Below are 24,439 nucleotides of genomic sequence, written 5' to 3' on the forward strand. Positions count from 1 at the left end.
GCAGGGGCATTTCGTAGAGATGACCTCCACTACTTGACTATTGAAGACATAGAAGTTCAATATTAATTAAGAGAGAGAGATTCGTTGGTCTAAGTTTGGTAGGATAAGGATGATTTTTGTAAGGAGTGTGGTTTGTTTGAGTAGGCCCTGATATAGGAATAGCTCCTCTGCAGGGCTGGGGTTGTGGTGGTTTCGCCGAGGGGCCGCACATTGTTGACCCAAGGGTTTCTTTCGCAGAGGAATTAGTTGATTCGATGGTACGAATCACATAGCGGGCTTGGAGGTCATTTAGGCGGTACCTGAGAATGGACTGCTCGTGGGTCAGGAGTTTTTTGAGAAGATATTCGGGCAAGGTTCTGAAGACGTTTGCTCTATATTCGATAATGGGGCGGATGTATGTCCAACTTAGAGTGTAAGTGACTTTCACACCCAGATAGACGGCTTCTCTGCGGATTTCGAGCCTCTCTCCCCAAAGTCTCAAGTAGAGTTGATGCTTGCGCACGTAATTGGGATGTGTGAAGATGATGGCTTGAGTTTTTTGAGAATTGAAGTTACCTTATTTTCTACACCAATCCGAAAATTGATTCAGAAGATTTTGGGATTTGGTATTGAGGCAGCGCATGTTTTTGGGTAATATTAATTGTAAAAGTGCAACGTTCAAAAAACTGACAAGGAACGATGTTTTGTTATTAGAGATGTCCCAGTCATATTCCACGTAAACGTTCTTCTTCTTCTTCTTATTTTAAGACTGTGTCTTGTGTTTTCAAAGAGGCAGCCTAAGTTGTGACTGCGAGGACCAGCTCTCATACCAGCGCTTTGGTGGTCTTCCAGGCGGTCTACTTGTATTGGGTCTCTCTTCCTTTGCGATTTTCGCCAGTCGATCATTGTTCATTCTATTGACATGATCTCTCCATGCTCTTCTTCTAGTTCTGGCCCATCTCACTATATCCGGAACGTCACACATTCTTCTGATTTCATTGCTCCTTATTCTGTCTCTTAGAGTTTTCCCTGTGATTGAGCGTAATGTCTTCATCTCGGTTGTTCTAGGAATCCGTTTAGTAGTTGCAGTCTCCGCCCTCGTTTCTATGGCGTATGTCATTACTGGTCTGACACAAGTTTTATATATCCGTGTTTTGCTTTCGATACTTAAAAATTTATTCCTCCATATCACGGTTCGAAGGAATCCTGATATCCTAGATGCTGCTGTTGTTTGCGTTTTGACTTCTTGTTTCAAGTTCCTATTGCTCGTGATGTTAACCCCTAAATATTTAAAAGACATAACCTGTTCTACACTTTTATTATAAATTGCCAGTTTGCATCTTCTTGGTTCTCTGGCTATTGTCAAGGATTTTGTCTTTTGTTTCGATATGATCATATTGAATTATCCTGCAACGTTTTTTTCTCAATTGCCGAAATGAAAAGTGCACTGTCCAAACTGTTGGTGTGAAAAAGTTTGCTAAAATCCCGTCTAAAATTGCAAAATTTCTGAATTTGGAGAATCCTGATCTATACACAGTTGATCCGCAACTTTTTTTGCAGATACTGGAGCAGATATACTAGAATGGCGGATGAAAATCGTCAACAGTAGCGGAAGGATACGTAAAGCAATCATTTGCAAACAAATTCAATGTTGCAAAATAAATATTTCACGCTGAAGAAAATGATAACAAGTACTAGTACATTTATAGAAGGCACAAAGAAAGAAGTAGAATTAATAATAATAAAAAATGGTACAAATAATGTTTGAGAGTTAAATTATTCCTAATTACTAGTTCCTAACTTTCGCAATGTTGTTAATATTGTTAACTAATTACTGAATGCTCTTAAATTACGCTTTTTATTCTTCTACACCTAAATGAAACATTTTTTTTCATGAATGTATAAAAAATATTTTATGCAACTCGTGTAAAAAGTGTTTATTGCACTAGACGTGTAAACACTTACTTTTTGAACTCGTTGCATAAATAACTATTATATTATATAAAATTATGTTGCTTTGTCCATAAAATTGTATTATTAAGACAATAAATCTTTCTTTCTATTATTATTATTTTCATACGACTCTGTTTTCAATTATTTCCAAAGTTTTTTGGTGATTTCGAAAGCCTAAATACTATAAATTATGACTTTATTAATTTTTATATTTATTTCTGACCGAAAAACTTTTAAATTCCTCAATCAATTGCGGCTCGTGAAATATTCGCAAAACCTTATGCGGTAACAAATATTTTCTGTATAATTTTTAATATTAACAATACTATCAGGAAATTCTAATATAAAATATTTTCATAAACACCAACTACGGCAGACGTCGAAATATGTTTTATCATTTTTGTATTTTATTTCCAATTAAAAATAACAGGAAGTAAAACCTGCAATTCGTGACCAATCATTGACCAAGCGTATCGATTAAATGCGACAGTTGATTAAGTAATCAGAATAATGATAGTTTTTAACTATCGCCTAAATAGAATTATAATGGATTACATCCGCAATGTTGTGGTTTTTGTTTAAACATTACCGTAACCGATATTGAAAATATTTACTTCTCATATTAACCATGTTTAATATATTAGTTTTTATATTTACCAATTCATATTTTTCTTCTACTCTTATTAATTTTTTTAAAAAGTGTTTTTAGTTTTACTTCTTTTTGATGGGTTTATATTCTTCAGCAGAATGCATTGCGTTTGGTGGAAATGCACTTTTCTTTCAAAGAAAATTAGAATAAACTTCTTTCTATTTATCTATATGATGGAAGAAACAAGATGTCTCTGTTATTTCCAGCTATTGTTTTGTTTTTTTCTTGAGTTTTACAAGAATTACAAATAAAGTCGTTGTCGCAAAGTTCAGGTATATGACAGAGTCTGATAGTGCAAGGCGTATACAAATAAAAACTGGCAGTTGACGTGTTAATTTATTATTGTATTGAATTGTCTTGTCTTTAGATCTCTTCTTAATGATAAATAGTTTTCAAATTAGATAAAAAATTATTTTTCAATCAGGAGAGTCCTAAAATAAAGACAATTTAACCGCAAAACAATATAAAAGATCTAAGAAATAAAAAATAAGACTTATTATAACACTTATCACTTTGGAAGCTGCTAAACTGTTTAGAGTGATATTTACACTTCTTTACGATATTTTCCAAATATTTTATTGAATCAAAGTATGCTCCACAATCACACCGGTAATTATTTTCCTTAAGTTCCATTTTTTACAAAATTATTTTTTCATAAAAGCACGAATAAAAATATTAATAAATGAATAATATATTTTTTTGTAAATTATCAATTCTTGTTATTTAAATTGTTTGTTTTCATAAATTAAAATGTTTTTCGTGTTCACAAATATATGTCTAATGTTCAAAAACTCACCCATGTTCCAAATAGGCAGGACCACCACACAACAAATAATCAAAAAAATATAAATTAAGTCAATTTATAGATTTTTCTCTTAATATATTGACGGTAATATGAAATTAAGTTTTATCGATGAAAATATTAATCCTTTTATGGATGTACCCATATACAATTTTATTTATTACTTATATATGTACACCCACGTTCGATTTAAAATTATTGATATGTATGTATGAGTTTAATATTTCGACAACGTCAATTTTGGTAAAATATTGTTAGCTTAGAGGTAAAAAGTGCATTTTTTTCTAAATTCGAGAAGTTTGTTAATATTATCATTTCTCATGAGTAAAGAAAGTCTCCAAGTGAATATAGCTACTATAAATGAACATAGAGATTGAAAAAATTCACTATACAACGAGGATAGTCCCAGACGTACCTGGCCAACAAATGAAACACAAAAATTATGGAAGAAAATATATTTATTTTTCAAAGTAGCCATTAACAACCTACATCATCTCTTAATTGTTGGGAAATATTTGATCACTGAGCCTTTTTTTTTAAGTCAGGGAACAGAAAATAAACCGAGGGGGCTAAATCTGGCGAATAGAGTGCATGGAGTAGCAATTCAAACTTTAATTAATTAATTTTGGCCATTGCAATAACGGATATGTGAGCTGGTGCATTGTCTTGATGATACAACATTTTCTTCTTAGTCAAATGCGGCCGTGTTTACTTGATTCCATCGCGCAAATGCTGCAATAAGGTCGCATAATACTCGCCCTTGATAGTTTTTCCTTTTTCAAGATAGTAAATGAAAATTATCCAATCGCGTAACCCAAAAAACCGACGACATGATCTTGTCTGCAGATGGAACAGTCTTTGCCGGTTCTCCCTTTTCAGTTCATTGTTTTTATTGTCATTGGATTCGAATGTAATGTGATGGATCCACGTTTCATCCATAGTTATGAAACGGTGCAAAAATTTGGCTTTATTTTTGTGAAAAGCTTGATGGAAACATCTTCACGACTCTAGTTGGCACCCATCTTGCACATAACTTTCTCATATCCAAATTTTCAGTTAATATGCGATATATCGTATTTTTGAAATGCCTACTATGTCTGCTAGCTCGCGCACTTACAGTCGACCATCATCCAGTACCGCTTTGTGGATTTTCTTCAATATATCTGGTGTCGTCACCTCATTTGGTCGACCACTGCGATGCTGGTCTTCGCAGGTCGTACGGTCTCGTTTAAACTCTGCTACCCAACATCTTACTGTTGATAACGAAGGAGTTGTCTCACTCAGAGTAGAATGTAGTTCAGCTTGTATATCAAATGTAAATGTATCATATACGATGACCAATTTTTTTCATGTTCACCGACAAGCCACGGATATCGTTCGTACGATCATTTGTCTTTGTACTCACTTGAGCAATTTTACGTGCACAGCGTGCATGCACATACGAATTTTCAGATCAGTACGTAGCTTCAAATAACTTAATTTCCGATTGAACTCTATTGTATTCAAAAATATAAAGGATACTGACATTATTAAGTTTATTTTTCTATGAATGTATTTCAAAATTATGCATTAGAAGGATTTTCAGGTCTATGCAACTTCATTCAAGTGCTTTTAAAAAAATGATGGAAAATATAATCCTTTTCGACGATTTTTTCAAGTACCATTTCGAAGAATACGGAGCTGCATCCTTATATAGGTCAGTTGATAGTACGACATTAAAAAAAATTTCGCAGTTTCCTAAGCCAAGAAATCCTTCTCGTTCCAATACATCTTTTCCTCACAATTTTTCCTAGGATTACCAACAATAGGATCCTATATTTTGAGCCTCTTATCCTACATTTCGGATGCTTCTAGTCATCGCTCAAAATATGTGTTGAGGATCTTCTACACCATACACGAGGATTAGAAATATATAGCATTTGAGCATCCGCGTTCTTAGCTCCAAGCTCAATTTGATGCTAAAGAAAAGCTTCTTGATCTTCATAAACTCTTTCCAGTCTTTCAGTTTCTACATGTAGTTGTTCATTGGGCGCTTCAGCTTTGATGGCAAAGATATATTTGATCTTCTTAACGTTAAGTGTCAGATACGACGATGTGTAATCGCCGAAACTTTCAACAAGACAATCGTGGATTTATCCAAGGATGGATGCTGGACATTATTCCAAATGATTTGTATATCTTGCATGGCTTCAACGAGAAGTACTGAGTCTTCTGTCTAGCGCAGATTGTTCAGTGCAGTGTCGATTTGAGGCCGGGTGATTTATACTTTTGGGGATCCTAATTAATAAATAATCTTCCTTACTTCGATATAATTAATATTAAAAATAATCTATCCATTTATAAGTTATTTTCATGGCGATTGTAGAGAACTATATGTTTCGATACTCTACGCGCGCCCTGTATATTAATCTGACTAAGTGTATGAGTCTTTTATAATAACAATAAAATACTTATAGTTTATTTGGGAAATAAGAATCATAAAACGATTTTTCATAAATGTATAATGCCGAATTTCTGTAATATAACTTATTTTACATCGATTTTGATTTAGATAATTTAATACTTATCTACACAATATTATAAAATTTTATTATTTTTTATAGTTACAGCAAAAGTCTAATGAAAATTAATACAACCATAGATATATTTTGAGGCGATGTTAATACTTTAATCTATCTATAATGTTAGGAAAAATAATATAATTGAAACTGAGGCCCGAATTCCGTTCGTTCAATAGGGCTTGAGTCTGGGCTGAGTGCAGGTCAGTCTAAAATTACAATATCTATCTCTTGAAGGTATTGGTGTAATAATATAGCAACACAAAGCCTAAACATGTGGTTCGAAAATCTCTGTAATGTACATATGAACAGTTAACCAATTCTGTATAAGCCTTTAAAGATATATCACCTCACAACATAATAGCTCCTCCTCCAAAATTTGTCTTCTATTGCAAGAAAACCTTCGACTATATCTTCTATAAACAGATATTCTCCACCCTGAAGGACATGAAAAAATCTTCACTACAATCTTGAGTATTCCATTTCGCTTGATCTGGTGCAAATCTTAACCCAGATGCACGGTGTTCTCTAGTTAGTTGATGAGCAGCTACTCTGGTTCTAACTTCAGCATTTCTGAAAACATTTCTCACGGTTTCTGAAGCTACTCTCATATTTCGAGTTTCATCAATTCTTGTTAAAGCTGTATTGCCGTTCCATGTCTTCTTCGTCTTGCAGTCTTAAAAATCGTTTGTCGACGCAACCACCCGAAACACAATTGAGTTCTGAATGCTCCGGTCTTCCATAAGAGCAGTTATTCTAACAATTTGCTACCTTGTTACATCTGTTTACACGCTTTTTTATCGACAATATTAGTTTGAAAATGCCCAATAAAACAAATATACTTTCGATCCGTGCTGAACAAAAACTGATAAGAAACAAGATCCGATTGTTGATTTTGTAATTAATATCGCCATTAATATGGGTGACGCGAATTTTTAGGCCAGCCTTGTCCAGCTACAATGAAATATTAAAATTCGGCGAATTCGCGCAGCGCCTTTCATCTGTTTTTTATAAATGGTGGACGCACCTTTGAAGAACTTTTTATTATAGTAGGCGGATTATTACAGTATTTCTTTAAATAATTTCTAGGAAAATATATTTATTTATTTCTTGTCTTTCTTTTTGTTGTAGAGTTTTGTGAATTTTATTTAGGTATATAAATGATTTGTATAAACGCAGTTTAGTTTTATTTTTAAATAAATAGTCGTAGTGAAAAGGAATCGCAGAAATTATTCAAATGCTATTTATAAGTAAATTATTATAAGTTAAGTGTATTGTATAGTGTATAAATAAATTATGAACGTAAGAGACAGTGTTTATAATTTACCCCACGGATACGAAAAGAAATACAAAAAACTTGACGGTATATTTAAAAACGAAGCTAGGTTATGATAAAGCTGTTATTAGATACTTTCCTGACTTTAAAACGTCCATTAAATAACATGTTTTTTCTATATAGACTATTATAGAGTATTTCAACGTTAATCAGTACAACATTTATTTTAGACTAAGTATTATGATCACTTGTGACCAAACAGTTGTAAAAAAGTCGAACGCATTACGTTAGTAACTGGATTAATTTTATGTCATAAATTGAATGACGAAATGATAAAAAACAAAAATTATATGTATAATGACGTATTTATAGAAAGGGGATATCAACTTAAAATGAATTTCTGTGAAAGCAGGAATAAAGAAATGTTAGGTGAAGAAAACAAAATGAAAAAGGGCCGAGTACAGATAGAAGGTCACAGCTGTGAATTCGTTAGTTAGAAATATATTCGTTTGTACAGCCAAATTAGCAAGAGATAACACACATCCTCATAACTAACTCGAACGTAATGTTAGTGAGGTTCTGTTTGACATAAAAATATAAATAAAACAAAAATGTAAACATAATGACGTGTTCTGGTGTTCTAGTAGCTGATCGTTTGTTTACAAAAACATGCGCATGTCACAAATCTTCTATTATTTTAGTACCTTGATGAAAACTATGGACTATCAATAACAACATATAGATTCTTCTTCTTCTCTTCTCTATTGGCCTTTTGTCTAACGACATACAACATATAGATAATCACCAAAAGAGGACTGAATTACAACAAAGTAATAGGGAAGCGAAAGCCATACATATGAATATCAAATAAAGTATGTTTTAATAATTTTGACACATCATTTAGAAGTTCAAAAATAGGTTGTAATAATAAAATATCAAAATGACTTTGTAAACAAAACATTGTTTATTTTCTTGGCATTAGTTAGTTAGTTCTTTTTAATGTCAGTTGCATCAAAAAGTGGGAAAACCGAAAAAGAATTTTTAATTTGACTGGACAGATCCCTAAGGCCCCTTTCTCCACGTCCATTTCGTATGGTTGTTGATTCAAGACTGACCGAACGAGGAATCTGACAGGTTGAATCAAGTGCGACCTCGAATCAAACCTGATTGAACCAGATTCGTCCGGTCTGAAGGCGGGAAAAGAGTCCCTTCACATTTAAACGGAGCGCTCGAAGCCGAATCTTGGTCAATCAGATTCAACTTGATTCGGAGTGATTCTGATTGATTCGGATTCGTTTGGTGTGAAAGGGCGCTAAGCCTCACATACTTCTCATTTTCAAAACCAAAATATTTCACGCAGAAGCATTTACAGTGCTATAGCCGAATGTGAAGAAGAGATATCATGTACGAACTTCCCAACAAGTGTAAAACCAATTTTTACCCGATAATGAGTATAAAGACTGTAAGAAAATTAAATTGCAAACAATATTTCCAAATATTTCAGAAAGATATAAAAAAAGGAAATATTTGTTGGCCAACAGATCCGTACAGTTATAAAAGATCCTCAGTTTGAGAGTCTCTTATATGTCAGTGAAAAAGCTGTTCGAAAAGGTTGTCCAAGAGGAAGTGCAAATATTGAAGATGTCGAGGTTGACTTATTAAAAAAATTTCAACAGATAGAAGTGAATTTTCCATTGAAGATCCATTTACTGCAATAACAACTTATGAAATATGAGTTAAGAATAGGCAGATTGTTTTCATGAATATGTGAGGATTTTTGAAGAACGTCATCAGGTATTTTGGGATGAAAATATGGTGAAAGTTCACTGGTTTATAATAAGAGAAACTGACTCAAAAATAACTATAAATAGAGGCGAAAAATTTTGTTCCCTTGTGATATCTATATCACAAAAGCTTTCAACACAACCTGGCACCATAGCTATATTAAAACTCCTTATTCACTTCAACCTCAGAACAACAAACCGACGGAGATCCTCATTGTTATCAATAATATATTAAACCATCACTCGAAACTAGTTAAAGACACATCATATGTTTACGACCTGGTAATATTTTCCATGGACAAGGGCATTCACTCGATTCAACGCATCTAAGAAACTTTAACTCAACTTAACTGCAAATTTCAACTTAGAATTTTCTTTCTAAAAAAGATCCTACGTACCAGAATTAAAGCTTAATAAAAATTGTTTAAACTATGCCGATAACATCGGATTTCATGGAATGATTTTTTACAAAAACTTAACTTGAAGCAGTACGTACCGTACCGCCTTGTGAGAATAATTACAAGCAAATTCTGGGGATCTGATTATATATGTTTAATGCATTTTATCAATTACTTATTCGCTCAAAGATAGTATATGCGACTGCCACAAAAACTACCTTAAACCGACCAATAAAAAGCCTGCTGCCATCAGCATAAACCAGCAGAATTCTGTCTACTCCCTCAATCGCTGTGCAAATTTAACAAATTAGAAACTCCTAATACCCTAATTAGGAAATAATTCCCCCGCAGACTTGATAAGTTTTCACAGTTTTACTTCGCATATACAGCCCTCAATATCATTACAGTACACTAAGTCGTTTTCTTTAGAAAATAAATCAACATATGAACTGTGACGTTTCCTGTATAACTTTAACTCCCGTCTTTCACTATTTCAGTCTTAAACTTAAGAACTCAGCATTTTCTTTGGGCAGATATCTTATTGGATCATTAAACTCCAATTGGTTAATCATACACCATAAGCTGAAGAAGGAATAGGAACTTTTTCCGAATGAGAGTTTTTGTTACAGAAGACACCTCTGCGGTTTTTATCGTATGCTTCGATTTTTCCAAAAAGCCTTTGACATTGTTCAAGCTAAAATTACAAAAGCTTATGTGGTTAATAGATTCTCGTTATATCACTGATTTACAAAAGGCGTTCTCCATTAAACCAACTGGTCAAATTTCTGTGACTTAAGTTACAGCAGCACCCATCCTGATTGAGAATATCCAGGTTAAAAAATGCACGATAGCACTACTTAATTGAAGGTGTAATAGTTTTTTTTGGCTTTTAGGGGTATATATGCTACGCTCAATGACCGAAAACGGCCAGTTTCCGTTTAAAACAGCCACTACGCGTTCCGTGCGCCTTGCGTTTGCCAGAACGCGTTGTGGCTGTTCTGATACAGCTAGAACCCGAATGAAATTATTTTAGATTTGGAAGACGTTAGCTCACGTAATATAATGCTGTTTATTAATAATCGTTTGGTAACAAAATAGTACAACACTCATAGTTTGAATAAATGTTTAATGACAAAGTTTTTATATAAGTTTTATATCCTTATAGTCAATAGTTAAGATAAATTATTAACAGTCAGGGCCGGATTAAGCTAGGGGCTTGGGGGGGCTATAGCCCTGGGCCCCAGGTCCAAGAGGGCCCCATCATTTGGAAATCATTCTGTATTTTTTGATGTGTTGATACCACAAATCTAACGTATTGATACTATTTTGTGAATTTTTCCTAGTTTTCGAATTCCTTAAGGGGGCCCCGTCATTATTTTAGCCCCGGGCCTTATAAATCTTAATCCGGCCCTATTAACAGTCGTTTTAATGTAAAAAAGTATATTACTAAAATCAATATTCGGTGCATATCCACCTATTTGTTTTCGTATGAGGAATTGTTGTGGCATTTTGAATTGCGTTGAACTGTATGTTTGACGCAGTTAGGTTAGGTTAGGTTACCTTATGTTAGGTTAGGTAAGGTTAGGCTAGGTAAGATTAGGTTAGATTGAGTTAGGTTAGTTACATTTTCTATTCACTATATGGATATAAAACATATAAAAACGTTGTCATTACATTTATTCAAAGAGTTGTACTACTTTGTCACCAAATGATTATTAATAAGCAGCATTATATTACGTGATGACGTCTTCTAAATCTAAAGTAATATCATTCGGGTTCGGTTAGGTTAGCATCTACTCCTGGGAGCTGTAAGACCTTGAAGTTGGTGGAGTGGCTCAGTAACTTTCTCTCTTTTTGTGCCGTCTTGACGGACTGGTGGAGAGGAGTGAAGCTAAGAAACAGCTCAAAAATCCAAAGGATTAAGTGTTGTACGCTGATGCAATGACAATTTGTTGTCCTCCCGGCGTACGACACTCCCAAGGATTGAGGAGGGTGGTTTAGTGGGTGAAAGTCCCACACAAACTCAGCATTTGCCCCCGCCCGTTGTGAGGAAGGCATCAGCTTCCACCCCTGGGCAAAAAAGGTTAGATCTAGCAAACGCAAGGCGCACAGAACTTCAAAAGGTGACTTCGAGAAAATGATTGATGATAACTTTGAGCTACTTACAGAATTTAACGGAAAAGTGATATTTTGGTTAAAAAAATATTGAAGCGATTTCAGATGTAAATGGGAAAAACTGATATCTGTTGCCTTTCTGTTACCAATGAAATGAACAACAGATTCGGTTTGAGTTACTTTGAGTATTGCCTAGTTTTATTTTGATATGGTTCGTACTAGGCAAGTTTTGAAAATTAATAAATTATTTCTAAAATAATACATGACAAATAATTATTTATGATGTGAGCGTTAAATGTGATGTTTTATTTTGTGAGTTAAAATTAAATCACTGTAAACACAAATTTCACACAGTGTTTTTTGTATAACTGCCCTATTTTAATACATACATAATAAAATAGACAAATTTGGAATGACATTAAACTTCAAAATGCATTTTAATATTCAAATAATCACAAAACCGCGTCAAAAAATATTTTCCACGTAAACAATCACTTTTAATACTGTTAGCTGTCATTGTCCTTTGTAGTGTAATAGTATTAATATCCTTTCAGGCTGGACGAAATCAACAATAATGAATAGATTTCTGTTATTATTTAAAGTAATTAAAATGAAAAGTAAAAAACATCGATTGTAAAACGCCCAGTAATAATTTTCATAATATATTTTACAAATCAAAATCCCATTTAATATACTGTACACCCAATATACAGTGCTTTTCAGATAAAAGTATCCACCTTTAATAACTTTTGTAATACTGGTATTTAGAAAAAATCCAAAAAAACGTCAACTTATGTTGGAAGGGGCAAGCATTATGGCTTATTTAAACTTACTGGAAAAGCCACCCCCTCACTCCTAGCAGTATCCCCTCTATTTTTTTAAATTACTTTTCATATTTTTTATGTAAAATTTGGATACTCCTCTTTGAGCTGATTTCAAAAATGTATAATACTTGTAGGTTAAAGTGGTTAGTTTATGAGATAAACCATTTTTCTTTTAAGAGCACAAATTTTACTTATTATTTACTTTCACCTTATTTGCCTGTACTAAAATGGGTTGTACAACAGTTCAAACTCTTTAATCTCTTTAACTGTGCTATTTATTACGAAGTTACAATAAGTGTTCAAAATGAGTACCATTCACTTCCATACAATGGTCTATTTTGAAATGCCTCTCTGACATTGCTTAATACGGCTGGATTTAATTGTCGACATTCATTTTCTATCCTCTCTCGTAAATCATCCAGAGATTCTGGTTGGGTAGCATAAACTTTTGTTTTTAAACACCCCCATAAAAAGAAGTCTAGGGGTGTTAAATCCGGTGACCTAGGTGGCCACTCCATCATCTGCCCCCTTCTACCTATCCAACGAGCGGGGAATGTTTCGTTTAAAAATTGTCGGACAGGCATAGCATAGTGTGGGGGAGCTCCGTCTTGTTGAAATACCAGTAAATCTTCGGAAAGGTTATCATCATTTTCTATTATTGTTGTAATACGTGAGTCATCCCCTTCCCTGAGTAACTCAAGATATGATTCACCATTTAAATTTCCGTTGATGAAGAAAGGTCCGACAATGTGGTCACCTAGGATACCACACCAAACGTTTAACTTTTGGGGATGTTGTGTATGGAATTCACGCATAATATGTGGATCACTTTCAGCCCAATATCTACAATTATGCCTACTTACTAAGCCATTTAATGACCATGAGCATTCATCAGAAAAGCAAATATTGTTTAACAATTGTGGATTGTTATTGATAATTTGCGTCATTGATTCGCAAAACTCTAGACGACGATCAAAATCATCTTCATTCAACTCGTGCACCAACTTAACTTTGTATGGGTGGTACTTGAATTTATGTAGAACTCGGAAAACTGTAGAAGATGAAACACCGATCGCTCTACTTATTGTTGACAACGATTGGGGTTGTTGAGCCTCTAAGCTGACTTGCCCCAAAAATTGCCACTTGGATTGCTTCGTTATTTACGAGTCCCTCTCGCTTATCCACTTTATTGCAAACAGACCCTGTTGTGGTAAATTTCTCCATCAGTTGAATTACATACTTATGAGTTGCATGTCTTCCGTCATGTAATTCGTTAAATATTCTAGCAGCAGCTCTTGCACAATTATTATTTTGGTAGTATAAACCTACAATTTCAATTCTTTCTTGCAAAGAGTAAACCATTTCAGAGAAACAAAATAAATAATGTATCAAATTACACTATCAATAGTGACTACAAATTCTAGTTGACAATGTCAAACTTTAATAAAAAGTAGAGTTTTTTGTTGTTTGGATTTTTTAAGTAGAATAAATAGCACAGTTAAAAAGATTAAAGAGTTTGAACTGTTGTACAAACCATTTTAGTACAGGCAAATAAGGTGAAAGTAAATAATAAGTAAAATTTGTGCTCTTAAAAGAAAAATTGTTTATCTCATAAACTAACCACTTTAACCTACAAGTATTATACATTTTTGAAATCAGCTCAAAGAGGAGTATCCAAATTTTACATAAAAAATATGAAAAATAATTTAAAAAAATAAAGGCGATGCTGCTAGGGGTGAGGGGGTGGCTTTTCCAGTAAGCTTAAATAAGCCATAATGCTTGCCCCTTCCAACATAAATTGACGTGTTTTTGGATTTTTTCTAAATACCAGTATTTCAAAAGTTATTAAAGGTGGATACTTTTATCTGAAAAGCACTGTATATAACTACTTACTATTTCTTGAAAACATTTTTATTGGATGCAAAATTAACGGGGGTGTCAAGTTATAATTAAAAACTCGTTAAATAAGAAGAAACAAGAAGTAAATTTCATGTTAGAATACACGTGTCGATATAAAAAACACGTTATCTGAAAGCTTGTTCTCCGCAAGGACAATACCAAACGAAATTTATTATAAAAACGGGATATAATTATGTTATTATTCAAATTTTACTTCTATAGTCTAGTCAACATCTTCCAAACGTGAAAATTAGTGATAAAGCTCCTAAAAATATAACAGTTTAATTCCAACGGGACCTTATTGTTTGAAATGTTTAGAAGACAGAATAATTTTTCCAGATTTTTAAATTTATATTTAATGCATAAAAATAATTATTCATTGCGGTGTGCTGCTGTCTTCAGCGGCGATGCGCTCATTCCGTAACGAGCGCGCGGAGCCCTATTTTCGACGTTAAATTAAAATGATTGATGATGTAGATAGAGTTCCGGGAATAAAACTTTTTTATTAGATATTTCCTCCTCTTTACGAATCTTTTTATTAAATTTCTTCACTCTTAATATTTCTCGAGTTATAAAGAAAAAACAAAACGCCTTTTCTCGTCTTAATTTCTGTAAAATCCTCAAAACACCTTTTTCACATTTTTGAAGATGTTGACTGGACTATCTATTGCATATTTTAAATCACAATAAAAAATCTATACGTAATATATTATTCAAAATTCGATTTTTTCAAATTATTCAAACATAATTATGAGGTTTTTTCGTTGTAAAAGAATTTTTTCCAATTCAACGATTTGTGCCTATAATATCATATAAAAATGAAGTTTTAAAACATTCTTTTCTCTCAATGGGTCAGTTAAATTAATGAAATTCGCATCATAGTTAAATTAATCATAAAAATATGATATACAGTCGGTTTTCATATGTGGAAATTTAAACATGCCATCAAGAATCTATATAAACTTCCATCACTAGAAGTTATATAAAAAATCAAAGAGTAAGATGGTTAGGTTAGGTTAGGATGCCGAAGAACAGTTGTATAAAAAGGATCAAAAAATGAGGTAACCTAACCTAACCTAACCTGGAAGCCCAAAAAAATCGTTGGATTTAATGTTGGGAATAATAGAGAAGTAGAACCGAATTGGAGTGCAAAAGTATTTCGGTTTTTGGCCTCATCGTATAGTAGATAGAGTGTGTTCGCAAAAATCTTCATGCACGCGTCAGTGACAAGTCTCATCAAGTTACAACTTACTGCCTGACTTGTCTCCATTATTTTCAACAATTAAAAATTGGTCTAAGTTGTTTCGCTGGGGATGAGAATCGTTAGAAGATGACCCATGCGCGGGAGGTCCTGTGTTGCTGAATGGTCCAGAAAACATTAAGTGGAAGAAATTGTGGCCGGCGCTTAAAAATAACAAAATTGCCACACAGACAGTCATTTATATGAATTCTAAGGATCCAACGAGAGCTTTTAAATTGGTGCAAGGTGAGTTAATCGAATTCTTGACGCAGGATACAAACAGCGTTGAGTAGAAGGTTGTAAGTGGGAACAAAGAATGTGATGAAACTATGATCTTTTACTATGATTCGACATCCAAAAGAGAATCCATGGAGTGGCATTAGAAACGAGAGACCATGGTAAAAAATGCAAAGGTCGCGAAAACCACAAAAAAGATACAATATTTTGGAACTAGGCGGTTCTTTTGGTTGAATTTAAGGAATCAAATACAACCATGAACGTGGCACATATCTTTGACATACTAAAGCTGTTACTTATCGAAAAATGGCGCGGCAAAATCAGCCAAGATGAGCGCTTGCTTTATGAAAATGCTATAGTCCATACTGTTTTACTTTCCAAGACTACTGCACACACTTCATAGAGAATGAATACCCACCATATAGTCCTGATCTGATGTTCGTTGTTCGCAAAGCTGAAGGCCGAGTTAAGAAGTCAAAGATTTAACAGCGACATTATACGAATATTTTGATTCTTAATATGCACCATATTTTCATAGTGGCTTAAAGCTTTACGCAGATGTTGTGAAAGGTCGAGAAAAAAAGGTCGATGGATATTGAATTACAACTCCTCTGAAGAGCGTGATGTTCATTGATCTTTTTTTATCGATACAAACATGCCCAATAGCTCGTAATTGCAAGGAGAGAGCTGTAACCACTGACTAGTTTCGACGTTATTAACCCTCATCAGAGTAGTATAACAACCTCACGTTCGAGTAGAAACCCGAACTTAGACAACGTCAAACAGCGCAGTTATTTGGTTCATGTAGTTACACATTTCCCAGTGAACTATCTGGTCTATAGCCCCCTCCTTGCAATTGCGAGTCATTGGGGATGTTGATACTGACAAAAAAGGTCGATGGATATTGAATTACAACTCCTCTGAAGAGCGTGATGTTCATTGACCTTTTTTATCGATACAAACATGCCCAATACCTAGCAATTGCAAGGATAGGGTTGTAACCAGTGATTAGTTTCGACGTTATTAACCGTCACCAGAGTGGTATAACAACCTCTTGTTCGAATAGAGACCCGACAACATCAAACAAAAACAAAAAAAGGTCGATGAATATCGAATTACATCTACTTTGATGAGCGTGATGTCAATCGATCTTTTCGACGATATGTAATTCAACATTTTTATTTAATTTCTTAATTCTTAGACCTTTTGATAAAGACCTAAAATCAAGAACATTTAGAAGCATATATATATATATATATATATATATATATATATATATATATATATATATATATATATATATATATATATATATATAGGTATATATAAATTAGTTACAATGTTTGTGATACAATAAAGATTATTATTTATATCTGCTTAAATTATTAATTTCATATTATTTATCTCGATTCTAAATCTGTGTATGGGTGCATTCACTTCAAATAGACGTCTATATTTATTTCAAAATATTATAATGTATTCGTTAACAAATCAATATAAATATTTACTTTTTCCCCAGTTTAGTACAGACAGTGAAAGTGCATTACACTTTTTAGTATTTGTATCTGCAATAACACATAATATCAAAGAGGTTTTTTTTAAGCTATTCGTGACCCCGAACATTAATAATGAGAACAGTTTTTATCTATCGGTTTTTGTTTTCGAAATTTAACGCATGTGAGTAGAAAAATAACCTCAAAAATGAATTTAATAATAATTTTTTTGAATTGATTGATTGCTTTCAAACGCTAGTTAGTAATTTGCCATTATATGTAGTACCACATAATCTTATATACTTAAATGTCTTCTTCCTGGTGCTTATGCTGTCACCAAGTTCGCTCAGACAGCATATATCGAGGCCACAAATGCTTTCTATGCGTTAAATTCGAATTTATCACAAGTTTTAATAGAATTTCAATCATTAACTAGTAGTCAATAACTATTAGTTATATTTAGGTAAAATCATTGCAGCTTTCCATTTCTATATTCTTAGGTCAGAAAATTTCTATTCGATATACTTAATATATTGTTCTCTAGTAGATTATTTTTTCCAAGTTCCATGGTATAATGTATCCCATAGACGAATAAACCACAGTTAATTGATGTTGATGTTGATTTAAACATTCATTTGTTAGTTACCTAGATGCCTAAATTTCATGAAATATTAACCAAATTTAGGGCGGTTGTTAACATAGCAACTTCTCTCTGTACTATTACATAATCTTAGTATTATTAAGCAATCTAAAGGCCGTTTGACTGATGATGATTCATTACAATGTGAAATGAAATACCATTAATCTAGTTACTTTTGACTTAACAGATCAACTGGCTTTCGTAAAACTTGTTTTGTTATTTTCATTGGGGTTAGGAATTTGTTAAATTTTACTAGGGGAATTTTAGTTATTGGCTACCATGATACAATGGCAAGAGACTTACATAATGTCAAGCGACGTGCAATATAGCAGACAATTTTTTGCACGTTGTATTGCATCATGTTAAGCGGCCTTAATAAAATGTCAAAATACGCGCCGTGGGGAAAACAAATATTTTTGTTGTAAGTGCAGTTTTCTTTTCGGAAACATCGTCGTCTTTTTCCACTATGCACTTTTTGTCCAAAGTAGGCCAGGGGTGAATAAAGTATATTGGAAACTTGTGGAAACTGAGCAGGATTTTGACTAAAGCTCTTTCAATCAAAATTTGTTTGTCCTTATACCTACCACTGGGTTATCACTTTGCAACCTTAGAATGTTTTAATAAATATGAACGCAACAGTTAAAACTAATGTTCAAATATAACTGCCATGATTTAAGCACAAAAGAGACACAAATGTCCTAAATTTTGTAAATTGCTTGAAAGCTTACTTGCAAACTGAGAAATAAAACTTCAGAAATATTCAGCTGCAGCTTTCTTTCTTCTTTGACATTATGAAACAAAAAAACAATTCGAAACAACTCTCACTAGCGGAAAAGCCAAGAAAAGCTAACAGAGTAACATACGAGAAACTCAATTGTTTACCCAACGGCCGGCAGTTTAGCGTAGATTAGCTGTTTTCTTAGATTGTCTAATTGTGGCATTTTGTGCATTTAGACAAGAGCTGAAGCTAGTGAAAAGAAAAATAATACTAGGACGAAATCCATCGGAAAAGGACAGGACTAAATCAAAATAACAGGTAAATGAGTTCCGGGCGAACTGTAGTAAATTATTTGAATTTGCGTCTTATGGTAGAAAATTAAACATTAATGTTGTAGGTAATTTAAAATTCTACCCCTTTTGTATCAACACTTTTCTCGTATAACCTCAAAATATATGTGAGAAATTCGAATAACCAAATTTTTAGTTTTATATTTTATTCTGTATCTTATTTTCTACTATTTTCATAAGCTATAAACATCTAGATAAATTGGATAGATTTTCCATCTAAATCTTCTTGATGAGGGTTTTCAAAAAATTCCAACATTCTATTTTAAAAATGCAAAGTTTATAGTGAATTTCCTTTTTTATTTTAATTTGGAATGACTGTATTTGAATACATATTGTATCTCAAACACATTTCAATATATTAATGAAATTTATTCAATAATTTGTAATGTTCAAGCAATTCTGCAAATTACTTTTTAAAGACGTATACTTCAGGTGAAAAATGGCAAACTGATTCAATAAACAAATTTTGTTAATCCTGTTGGTCACCAAACCAACCCCCTTTCTTAATAGTAAGCACAAGAAGTGAATAAACATCCAAAAAAGAAAATATAGAAACATTTTGCGGTAAGAAAAACTGTAGATTCCGACATTTAAATGAAAGAGTAAAAAAAATTAAATCCCAAGGCAAAGAACCAAATTTCAGGACTGAAATTAGTTTATATTTCAATTATTACAAAAAAATAGGAACGTTTCTATTCAAAATTATCACAATTTAAATAAATGCATGAAAATTCTGTAAACTTCGAAAAAAAATCTAATAAAGTGACTTCCTTACCATAAGCTTGACACTTTTTCATACCGCCCCACACGTGTTAGATTTAAGGCGACTTCCCGCACAGCACCGCAACCAATTTTATAACAGATTGGTACCGCACTCGACATGAAACTACACAGTCGGTAAGTTTATTAACATATTCATCTATTTACCTACTAGCATTGGAGGTAAATAAATACACAGAATATCTACATATACATACTGATATAAAGGTGATTGCGCAAGGCACTTTTTGCGTAAAAAAATGTGGCAAACAGTCGAACAAAACGAGAAAAACAACTGTCGAAATCGGTTGTTTCGTACTGTACTTAACTCTAGAAATCGGTTTAATCATTCCCTTGATCAAAAGTTTAATCGAAAATTTATTTTTATTGAAAAAACGCGTTATTTTGTAAAATGTGGCTCTCCAATGGTATTATTTTGTCACGTATCGTATACTATCGTTTGTTTTTAGTCGTTCAAAACGTAGTTGTGTATTAAAATGCATAAAACATACGAGGACTCCTAAAAAGTTTCCAACCTAAAAAAGAAACAAGTCATTTTCTTCGATAATCATTTTTATTTTGCAACATAGTCTTCTGTAGAGTTTATATACTTTTGATCTGTGTTGATTTAACCTTTTTAATTCTTTCAAATGATAGTTGCCGTCTTTCTCCTCAAAATATGCGTCTACGATTGCTATAACGTCCTAGTTTAATAGAAATCTCTCTCATGCTAATGAAACCTTTCAAAAACAATCATTTGACGAACTAACCGCCCAAAATTGCTAAAAATCCCTCGACACATGCGGAAACATAGTTCCAAATTCTTTTTTTGAAGGTGTGGATTTACTTTTTACGTATAATGTGAGGAGCGCGCGTCTCGTTTCTGATGTCACCCTACCTATTTAAATCATACCAAATCACTTTATTTAAGCACGTCTTTTATCATCGTGGATAAAAGTTTGTATCAGAAGCCAGTTTTCAGCAGTAAAGATGGTGTTTATTTTTCTCTGGTATATTTCCATATGACATTAGAAGAGTGTATGCTAGGCGTCGTCTTTGCTACATAAGTTTTAAATTAGTGTTCTCATCCATTTGTTTGTGTTTTCCCATCGCTATTGTCATCCAAACATGATGGTGTTTCGAGTCGTAGTTTTGTCGAATACGTTGTTCTGTCACTAGCAAATCTATGGGTAGACAGTTGACAAGTAGTTCTACTGCGTCAGTGGAAATAGTTCGGTATGCACTGAAGACTCTGATTGCTACCTTTCCGCATGAACATTGTATTTTTTGTGGGTTCCTATCATTTCCGTGGTTGCTCTCCAAGCCGGAGCTGCGTAGAGGATGGTTAAGTAGGTAGCTAAGCGCAGTACTCTTCTTCTGCTCACTTTTGGTCCTGAATCAGGATTTTTCTGTTTATAAGTTAACTGATTTTGCGTAGTAGCTGATAGGTAAATACAAGCTTTTGTTTTTCTAAAATTCATTGGTAAATGAAATCCTGAAATTAATTTTTTCTACGACCGTGCGTTTTAACCCACTTTCTCGCACGCATTTTAGTTTTGAAAATGTCACTTTCCCGCACTAGTGCGGGAAAGTAAAATTATTCAAATTTTGACCTTATTAGATAGTTTTTTACTTCTGAGATTATAACTATTGTTACTACAGGTAAATAAATATTTACGAAATAGTCCATCAAACAAAATTTAAACCTTTTCTAGCTTTTTGTAGCATTTTTAATTTTTTGAAATAAAATAATACAGATATTTTTTATATAACCATGTACATTCTTACTAAAACGTCAAAGTTGTTCAAAACGTCTTGGAAGTGACCGAATATATGCAATCTTCTTCTAAATTAAACCACATTAAATCGAATCCGATACAATAATATTAATGGATTCATCCGACGAAGAACATCCCGAAGCCATTTTGAAGGCTGCAAATGAAACTAATTCCGAGCTTTTACCTGCCAAATGACTTAAAACCGTTGCCGTCACCGTCATCGTCATCTTTATGCGACCTGCAACCGATGCCATCCTCATCGACGTCATCTACCTTCTAGTTGAAACCAAAAACTCCACTGGACCGGCAATTCTTACTAGTCTACAGAATACAACAAATTGTGTTTTCAATATTAATATTTATAACAATTAGTAGTTTTTAGTTAAAGTTTTGTATATTATTATGTTTGTTGGAATAAAATAATTTTTGAAAAATGGGTTGGTATACTTTGTTGTATATATGGTCGTAGAAAAAATAATATTCCTAACTCATGCGTAAAGCGTCTTTCCCGCACTTGACCGCTTGCCCGAACTCCGCTCCGCGTCGTTCGGGACAACTGCAGTCGCGTGCGGGAAAGTATCACTTTCCGCACTTGTTAGGAAAATAACTATTTAAAGTCGAAAACGAAACCCAATTATTTTTAATGTGTATTTAGCTGTATTACCTAATTCAAAATAATCGGTAATTTTTTACTCATTATTACACATAAATAATTAGGTGGAAAACAAGTTTATGAGCTTCAAAACAAACTTTATTAAAAAGAAATAAATGTTACAATTTAAGTTGTAATAATAATTAAAAACAGAAAAAAACAATATAGAACAATTGATCAATTAATATTAAAAAGATAAAAATTTTGGAATCAAAATATTGGGTATTATATTTCCCAAAATTTGTCATTTAGTTCATGCAGAAAAATTAGTTTAGCAGCCATATCCTCTGAGAGGTGATTTCTGAGAGAATTCAAAATCAGACCTGCTTGGGAATTTGAATTTGAATACTACTTGAAAAATAGTAGGGTAAGTGTCCTTCATCATTTTCCAGAAAGACAGAGGGCTCTGCTGAATCTTTTCGTTTGAAGAATTTAAGTATAACGAAAGTTCTTCGGGCATTGATTTATCTATCGAATGTTTTTTTTTGCCATGCGTTCTGAATTCACTAAAACGTACACCTGTGTTCCACAACCTTCTTTATTTATGGAAGGGGACTCAAATGTTTATTTAAAACCATCGATAACTGCAAAACATCGAAAGAAAAGCATCGATTGAAAAAAAATCGATGTTTTCGTGAAACCATCGATGTTTGATAACATCGAATCATCGATACCCATCCCTAGTCCTATAAGCTTTGATGTCTTCTCGATGGTTTCCTTATCACGATAAGAGAATTTAAATTTTGTGTCAAACCATACTTTAGCGTTTTCGGTTGCCTTACAGATGTGTTTTCTATTTTGAATGCAATTGTTTCTAGTCGTATTCTTGATGTCACTAGCATCGATTTCGTTTAAGTTTTCATGTATTCATCCAGTAGCTAATTTCATCTATAAAGTGATTAATTTTGAGAACAAAATCTTCTTCGTCACGCGCAACAACGATCAGGGCCAGATCGTCAGCATAGTTACGAATTTATATACTACTATATAGTTCCGAAATTATAATACATATTTATATTCAGCTTGAAGTGAAGAGCCTTGGTCCACAATTGACCTTGTAAAACCGTCCCGTAGAACTGAAAGCCTAAAATGTCAATCTTGAATAATGATTGTTCTTATAGCGTCCTGTGTTTCTAGCTCTTTCTATAATGTCTATTGTGATATTTATTTAAAGTATAAACCAACCTCGCGTTAACCTTCTATTAGCCTTCATCAAGTTTTCGTCTCCTAACTCTGAACATGGGAAAAAAACTAAAGCAGCTTCTCTTAACGTCTTGTACGATGACCAAATGCAAACTGAAGTTACAAAACAAATATGGGGTGGGAAAAGTTCATTCAAATGCGCTTTTGGTGATAATTATTCAGTCAAGATGTGTCAAATGCATTCTTTTAATATGTATATGAGTTTTTCTATCTCTCTAGCGTTAATACGAATTGTTCTTATAACATGTTCTCTTTCTATAAGGCCTACTGGGCATCCAAGTGGATATTTTTTTAAGAATAAATCAGTCTCGCCCCTATCAAGTTTGTATTTTCACTCTGAACTTAGAGGGTACTAAACTTTTTGTATGAAAAATTGATATTTTCCCATCCTGACTTCCAAGAAATTATTTCCATTCAATTTAACGAAATTTGATGTTTTGCTTATTATAAATGTTAGATATTATAGTAATTATCACCATCGATATTGTTTATTATAAAACTTCAAATAAATGTTTAGCAGAAAAACGACCTGATAACAACGTAACAAATAGATGTACTTAGAAACAATTACACTTCAAGGTAAATGCACATTTAACAAAAAAACTTGTTAATTAAGACAATAAATATATCAATTTATATGTTTAAAACAGTAAATAGAATACTCAATTCACATCTAACGTATTGATATTATTTTTTCAATTTTTCCGGGTTTCCAAATTCCTTAAGGGCCTCGTCATTATTTTAGCCCCGGTCCTTATAAATCTTAATCCGGTCCTGTTTGAGGTCTATGTTTGTTGTACGCTACAACTACAGTCAATTTATTAATTACACTTAAACAATTTGTAACGGGATCAAAATATGAAAACAGTAGAAAATGTTTCTGTGTAAAATCGGAAAATGCGATTAGAAAATTTCACGTCTTTGATTCAACTTTTTATTTTATACTTTGTATTCTCTACTGAACATCAAATGAGAAAAAACAGAATTCTTGTACCCCATTTAGGTTTTTGTTGTTTTGTTGGTTTCTTCTCTTGAATAAATAAACTTTAAAACATTTTCAATAGACTGAAATTGGTTAATTTTTTACAAGTTTCGAAGTTTAATTTTCAATCAGACAAAATCTAAAATAAAA

At 32.9% G+C, this 24,439-nt stretch overlaps 1 protein-coding gene across 2 annotated transcripts in view; it reads right to left on the reverse strand.

The window, feature by feature from the left end:
• Positions 1-19,863, reverse strand: part of LOC130443025 (polyamine-transporting ATPase 13A3-like) — a 48,798-nt gene extending 28,935 nt beyond the window's left edge. Inside the window, exon 1 of one of the 2 annotated variants that reach the window (XM_056777468.1) lies at positions 19,691-19,863. In XM_056777468.1, the coding sequence (XP_056633446.1) occupies positions 19,691-19,712 (22 nt within the window). In that variant the 5' untranslated portion in view covers positions 19,713-19,863. Of the gene's footprint in view, positions 1-3,377; positions 3,393-19,690 lie in introns of those variants that run through there. The other variant, XM_056777469.1, reaches the window with a different exon arrangement.
• Between the last annotated feature and the right edge of the window lie 4,576 nt (positions 19,864-24,439).

The sequence above is a fragment of the Diorhabda sublineata genome, chromosome 4 (assembly GCF_026230105.1).
Source record: "Diorhabda sublineata isolate icDioSubl1.1 chromosome 4, icDioSubl1.1, whole genome shotgun sequence".
In the NCBI taxonomy this organism is placed as follows: Eukaryota; Metazoa; Arthropoda; class Insecta; order Coleoptera; family Chrysomelidae; genus Diorhabda; species Diorhabda sublineata.